Source organism: Lactuca sativa, chromosome 1, assembly GCF_002870075.4.
Source record: "Lactuca sativa cultivar Salinas chromosome 1, Lsat_Salinas_v11, whole genome shotgun sequence".
Lineage (NCBI taxonomy): Eukaryota > Viridiplantae > Streptophyta > Magnoliopsida > Asterales > Asteraceae > Lactuca > Lactuca sativa.
The window spans coordinates 90,766,191-90,773,511 of record NC_056623.2 but is presented as its reverse complement, the minus strand read 5'-3'; the positions used below and the strand labels follow the sequence as shown (position 1 = coordinate 90,773,511).

The 7,321-nt window shown below is 32.6% G+C and overlaps 1 protein-coding gene across 1 annotated transcript; it reads right to left on the bottom strand.

Moving 5' to 3' along the window:
* Nucleotides 1-1,030: 1,030 nt before the first annotated feature.
* LOC111915884 (glutathione reductase, cytosolic) lies at nucleotides 1,031-6,561 on the bottom strand. Its single transcript, XM_023911513.3, has 16 exons — nucleotides 6,371-6,561; nucleotides 5,903-6,050; nucleotides 5,045-5,109; nucleotides 4,801-4,870; nucleotides 4,599-4,670; nucleotides 4,088-4,291; nucleotides 3,917-3,990; nucleotides 3,760-3,843; nucleotides 3,362-3,449; nucleotides 2,934-3,015; nucleotides 2,778-2,851; nucleotides 2,548-2,655; nucleotides 2,406-2,470; nucleotides 2,196-2,309; nucleotides 2,023-2,122; nucleotides 1,031-1,461 (listed from the first exon to the last, which is right to left on the bottom strand). Exons 2-16 carry the CDS (start codon nucleotides 6,038-6,040, stop codon nucleotides 1,312-1,314), a joined length of 1,488 nt encoding a protein of 495 aa, XP_023767281.1. The 5' UTR covers nucleotides 6,041-6,050; nucleotides 6,371-6,561; the 3' UTR covers nucleotides 1,031-1,311.
* Between the last annotated feature and the right edge of the window lie 760 nt (nucleotides 6,562-7,321).

Sequence of the window (7,321 nt, the reverse complement as noted above, 5' to 3'; positions counted from 1 at the left end):
GTCGGGTAGAACGGATAACGGATATGAACATTCGGGTAATAGGTTAACCCGATAATAATATAGGTCGGGTTTTAGGTATGAATATTTATTTCCGGGTATACCCGAATTGTTTTTTAAATAATACCAAATATACAATGCAGTCACGTACGCACACTTCAAATAAAACAAAACCATTCATTTCCTTCTTATGAACAACGGCTCGACAGTCGACGCAAACTTGCAAAGGGAATACGATGCTGAAGCTGAAGTCCTGAACCGTCATCACAATTCTCAGTTTCTCACTATCGCACAGAATGAAATTAAAAAAATACATAACATATTATAATGATTTGTATTGTTATTATATATGTACTTATTAATTGCATGAAGTATTTTCCTACCAAATTCTTTATTAAGGCAGCCAATATGTAAAAATAAAAAAATAAAAAAACAAAAAATTATCAATAAGTGTCATTTAAGAAATTTTCAGGTATACCCGATAATTACCCGACCCGACCTCAAACTCGAAAACCCGAATTACAATATAGGTCGGGTATCGGGTATTATTTTCTTAAGGAAATATCCATTTTACCCGGCCCGTTCTACCCAAAACCCGAAAATTTTACCCGTTCGACACCCCTACTTACAAATTACAATCTTAATTTTTATATAACTGCAAATTGATCTTGTATTTTAAAGGGGGACAATATAACATTCATAATTTTAAAATAGATTAAAATTTCCTGTTTTTTGCTTGTGGGATTGTTGCATCCATAACTCATAGATAAGGAGATTGGTGGGGGGCCAAGCACCTCTCTGCCCCCTTACTACCTCCGCCACTGGTTCAAATGGAGCACGATTGAACATCCATACGAAATACTTGTTTGTAAGCAGATTTTCTCACCATAGGTTTTCCACCAAACATTTTTCAAAAAAAATGTCACAAATATACGTTTAACTCAATACCTTGTTTATTGTAAATTCGATTATTTTAAACTACGCTTCATTTCCTTCCATTAAAAAATCTATTTGCACACAAGTAAAGCAAATATAATCAAATACCAATGTACTCCATTTCTATTCCTTGAACTCCAAATCTTACAAGCATAGCAACTTGTACTTCATGCAACAAAAGTAATTCATTGCTCCCCAAAACTCATCACCCCCCATGTTCAAAATCTTATCAAAACGACCCAAGAAATTGATAAAAACACATCCACATTATTTATATGCCAACAATAAAATGAAGCAAAAGTATACCCCATATGTGTTTTCCATGGATGTGGAGTTGTGAGGAAAAAGCAACCAAGTCAAAGACACGGTCAAACCTTTTCAAAGGTTGGTTTTTGGTTTACCAGAGGCAGCAATCCTCCGTGTGACTGACCGCATGGTAACAAACTCCTCTGCAGATGATGGGTGGATCCCCACCGTGCTATCGAATTGTGCCTTTGTTGCTCCACACTTCATCGCCACAGCAATACCCTAAAAAATATTCAAATTTAATACCAAAGACGATAAGGGCATTTACGTCTTTTTACACAGACAAGAGATCAAGAACAAGTCAATGTCCTACCTTCTTGGGTTTAGACAAAAACTTGCAATTTTTGTCCCACTAACATCAGTCCCAAATTTCTAGGGCTATTTTTTTATACAATGATGAGAAGGGCATTTATGTCTTTTGCACATAGTTCAATGTAGCAAACACGGTGCAACTTGTTCTAAGAGCAGTCCCAAATTTCTAGGGCTACTTTTTTATATAAGGATGACAGAGGCATTTATGTCGTTTGCACATAGTTCAATGTATACCAAACACAGTACAACTTGTTCTGACACAGTCCCAACTTTTAGGGCTATTATTTTATAAAAGGATGACAGGGGCATTTATGTCTTTTGCACATAGTTCAATGTATAACAAACACAGTACAACTTGTTCTGACATCAGTCCCAGCTTTTTAGGGCTAATTTTTTATAACAGGATGACAAGGGCATTTATGTCTTTTGCACATATATACCAAACACAGTACAACTTGTTCTATCCTGTACCTGCATAATTTCTGCTGCATCGGGCCCACACATGGACGCACCAATAACTTTATCTGTCTCAGCACTGACAATAAGTTTCATGAGTGTCTTCTCTTGCCTCCTGAAAAAAAAATTAAATGCAAAAAATAAAAACGGGGCCCACGAAAATGGAGAAATGACAATTTTTTACATACCCAGAAATGGAGTTCTTCATAGGATTAAATGTTGATGTGAAAATCAAAATGTCTCCTTCACCTTTTTCTATAGCCTGTTCTTCACTTAGTCCCACAACAGAGAGAGGTGGTATGCTGACATGGCAAAATATATAAATATGTAAATTATTTTTATATTACATTTACGAAAAAAAAAAAAAAAAAAAAAAGTTAAGTTGAAGATTGTTATACCAGAAAACGGCACAAGGTATGTTGCTGTAGTCTGGCTTGCTAGGTTCGTTACCAAATACGGTTTTCTGTGTTCCAAGAAAAATGGAAAATTACGTATTTGCCCTCTGATCATCATTAGTTATAAGGGTTTGAAAATACATACAGCAAATAAAGTTCCTTCCATTAGGGCAACAGGAGTGAGATTCATTCGATTTGTGACATCACCTATGGCCCAAATGCTAGGGACATTGGTGCGAGAAAATTCATCCACCTGCATATTAAATAAAGTAAAAAAGATTGAAGATTTTGAAATACACCTTTAACAGGGGCATTTTAGTCTTTTAGTAAATAAAGAAGAATGAGATTAAGTAAAAGGGTTTTATAAGAATAGACCTTCACTGCTCCTGTTTTGTCAACTTCAACCCCTACACTTTGCAAATTTAACCTCTTGGTATTAGGTACACGTCCTGCAACAACAAAAAATATATAAATATAAAATTTGAAAATTAAATAATCAAGCAATTATTTCCCACTATATAAAAAAATTACCAGTGGCAAAAAGTACAACATCTGCCATTAATTCTTCACCATGATCTGTGGTAACTTTTATACCATCTTCGGTTTTCACCAACTGAAAAATATGCATCCGGTTTTAAAAAAAGGAAAATTCAAGAAAAAATGAAGTTTTTTACTTTTTATAGCAGCTTAGTTACAATCTTTACTAATAATAATAATAATATATAATAGAAATTTAATGTGACAAATTGCTATTATTGGTAAAAAAAATGTTTGTACATTGCTATTATGGGTAAAGAAATGTAAATATGTTGCTATTAAGGGTTTTTTACATATTGTTAGGGTAACAAATAAAATACATTTCTTATATTTGTAAAAAAAAAAAAAGTAAGTTGCTGATTTCCTGCAATTTGCTTGAAAATAATGTGGCATAATTAATAATGTAATTGGATGAAAAGAACCTGTGTTATATTTGTTTGTGGATGCAAAATTATGCCTCTTCCTTCAAGATTTCTGGCAACAAGAGCTCTCATTTCATCATCAAAACCCCTGGCAACATTAATTTTATAAAAAATTTGGAAAATGTCAATATGTGTAAACTGATAAAATAGTGATAATAAAAACAGATAACAAGGAAAATGGTCTTTTTAAATGGTAAAAAAAGAGAATAATGGTCTAACAACTGCAGAAAATAGATATTAAATTGATAAAATGGTATTTTTAAACAGTCAAAAAAATATAATGGTTTAATCACTATAGAAAAGTACAATTACTTTTCTGTTTTTTTTTTTTTTTTTTTTTTGCCTAAAATCAAATTTTTAAACAGGAAGAATTCATAAAGCTTTATATATAATATAACCTTAAAGGAAGTTCCTTTCTGAAGATTAGATTCACAGTGGACCCCATCCCACGCCAAATTGAAGCAAACTCAACAGCAATATACCTGATCCAATATAAAAAATTTAAACTAAAAATACAGAAATTTAAGGATGAAAAGGGTAAAATGGTCAACTCACCCTCCTCCAAGTATAACTACACGCTTTGGTAGCTCTTCCAAGCTCAAAGCCTCATCTGAGGTTATAGCCAGCTCCTAAATTGACACACACGGAGAAACAATATGATATGAAAAGGGTAAAATGGTAAATTTACCCTACCCAAGGAGATTGTATTTTGCATGAAATTTTTACCTGTCCAGGGATATTTGGACGTTGTGCCCTGCTGCCAGTTGCTATGAGTATGTGTTTTGCTGAATAGGAGAGTTTAGTTCCATCCAATTGGATCACTTCAACTTCATTGGGGCCCACAATTCTACCCTCTCCTTCAAAAAGTTTGACTCCTGCATTTGAAAGTAGGCGCTTGTATATCCCATTTAGCCTCACTATTTCTTCAGTCTGCAACAACAAAGTTTTATATCATTATCATATGCTATTTATGAGAAGTTGAGAACTGAAGAAAAAAAACAGATAGAAGAAACAAAGTTGTAATCAAAGAGGAGCAAGGGTAAATAGGTAAATACTGTGTGGATACACAAACAGTGAAAAGAAAGAAAGATACTGGAAATAAAGCAGAAAGTAGATACTCCCTTGAAGAACAAAAGCCTCAGTTAATTTGGGAAATCAACAAAGTCAAAATTCAAAGTCAAAAGTAAAAAAAGGATCTTTTTATTTGTCAAGATATCTATTAGAATGTAGAATAGACCTTCTTGTGAAGTAGCTTTTTCCAATCGAAATCAATGTTATCGTTCACTTTCCATCCATATTCTTTTGCATCCTACACATGTTGAAACAGAGATGAGTGAAGAAATATAAGTATTTCTCTTTCTAAACAAAGTGCTAATGGAAACAACAAAAAAAATATGAATTTCTGATATCAGTAGTTTCTAATAGAAGCTCAAAATCACCTGAATTTCAGGACCAAAGGATGCTCCATAGACCAAGATCTTTTTAGGAACACACCCACGAATCACACACCTACACCACATACAAACATCAAAGGCATTTAGATTATATAATAGAAGAACTATAATTGTTGCTTCATGCATCATCTAAGAATATATATACCCAATCAAACATAATATATGTTAGATAATAGATAGATGATAGATAACAATATGTACAACTTGAAAAAGAGATTTGATAACTTACGTTCCTCCAACGCCCCCTATGGTTTCTGAGCTGACTGGATGAAATGGTAGCTCACAAATCCCAACCTTGCAATAAGAGTTGAGTAAGAAAGATAAATAATTGAATGAGCATGCATAAATTTCATAAAGATAAGTTTTATATCTTCAAAAAGCATCAACAATTTAATGCAAAATTAGTAAGAGGCAATTAAGGCAACCATGTTATATTATCTCCATGTCTGAATAAAATACCCTTAGAGAATGACCATGTAGAAAACATCAATCACATTGTAATGAGAGAGCAGTTTGTTTCTTATATTGGAAATTTACAAACTAACATTAAGTCATTAACTATATACTTATTATGATCATTACAACTTATTGATGATATGATATTGAAGAGTGTTACATACATCTGACTAGTACTAAAAACCATAATGATAAACCATGGGTGTAATACCAACTTTTGTAAATTTCATGGAGTCAAGGAGCAATTCGAATAGACATTTCCCATATGATGATATGAATGGAGTGTTGTATATAACTCCAACATGCATAAACTCTGTCTAGCAAATACTTCTATTCTCAGAATAAACTATCAATATCACTACAAATGCTAAAGCATCATGAAAACCACAGCTCAAGGAACCACCAAAGTGAAATTAGCTCAAATGAAACCCATCACTGAATCCCTTTAGGGCAAGAAATTACATGCTGATATATGTTTGATATAAACAAAAAAAATGCATACACTACATGAGTTTGTTATGGGTAATTCAACATCCGATTCCAAGCAAAACCTTAGATTCGTTTCCATTAAGAAATGAGAAATGAGAATGGACAGATAAACAGACATACAGATTTATCTAATAAATGATACCTTAGCTCCATACTGAGCTGAAAATCTGGATGCCCTAACCCCGCCACTGCCAGCACCAATCACGAACAGATCAAAATCGTAATCATTCTCTCCAGAAAGATTATCCAAATCTCCGTCAATCAGCATCTTCCTCGACATGATTAGAATACTAAATCCACATAAAAGCGCACAAGGTATTAACAATCGATCAATCACAGGTAATACATCCATTTCCTAATAACTACTTATACGATACTCGACCAGAACGTATATTTCAAAAACCTTTTAAAAAAAATCAGATCCGAAAAATACCACATATAACGATTGCCTAAAATTTATCACGTAATTTCCGCTATATTTGTACAAAAACAGTCCCGGATCATAGAAATACTAAATCTGAAGCTGTGAAATCGATTTGGGGGAGGAAATCATCGGAGCAACAATACTAAACATACATAACAAAATGAAGTATCTAGGTTAAAATTTTACCCTTCTAGAGCTGAACCAATGTACTAAACTTGATTTCCAGTAGGGGTTTTACTTGTTCTTCAAGAAATTAATATTAATCTGCTTCAAAATCTAAGGGCTTGAACAACAATTTGCCACGACATAGACAAGAGGTCGTGATTACTGATGATTGATGAATTTGAGATGGAGAAATCGAACTTGCTTTGCTCTACATGTATTTAAACCGCAGGGATTGAGAATGTTCGCTTGTTCTGATTTGGTAGTACCTTGTGCATTAAGATGTTGTACTCTTCCACTGGGATGTCGGTCTGCCCAATCACAATTTTGCTTTTTGCAATCTTTTAACTTTGATAAAACTTTTTACTACTAAAATTTGTAAAAAAAAAAATAATAATAAATAAATAAATTTATTATTTTCTTAAAAACTATTAATTTCGAAGATAAAAACCTAATAAATTTATAAATTCTCCCAATTAACTAATTAAGTCCCATTTTTTGTAACTTCATCTAATTGAAAGAAATTAAATGTTTCATCTAATATTTTATATAGGAAATACTAATTCAGAATATATTTTTTTCTCATTTTAGTAAAAGATGTCAACTATTTGATCCAACAATTTAATTACAAACTCGTTCGATATGTAACTATTTGATCCAACTATTTGTTTTTTTTTTCAGATCTGCATCACCTCTTCTGTCTGCGCCGCGTAGACCATGCGCAGACATTAGCCTTCGTAAATTATTTGTTTTTTTGAAGACTGCAGACCTAAAAATGTCAATGCGCCCTCTTTGTGGCGCAAATGTGGACCAGAGTCTTCTAACATCTTCAGACATCTTCTAGCCTAAAAAACATACATATCTTTATTTTATTTTTTTAAGTTTTCTTTTTAATTTATAATTTTTTCAACTTTATTAATGATAAACAATTTGAAAAAAAAATTACAAAACATAAAAAAAAAAAAACAACGTTCG

Bases quoted from the DNA above. Each gene is read 5' to 3' on its own strand.
- LOC111915884 (XM_023911513.3), bottom strand. From the start codon at position 6,040: ATGTCGAGGAAGATGCTGATTGACGGAGATTTGGATAATCTTTCTGGA. The intron at 4,671-4,800 runs GTGATTTTGAGC...CAACATGTGTAG, and splicing joins CCTTTGGTCCTGAAATTCAG to GATGCAAAAGAATATGGATG. The intron at 2,471-2,547 runs GTATGTATTTTC...CTTGGAACACAG, and splicing joins TGGAAGGAACTTTATTTGCT to AAAACCGTATTTGGTAACGA.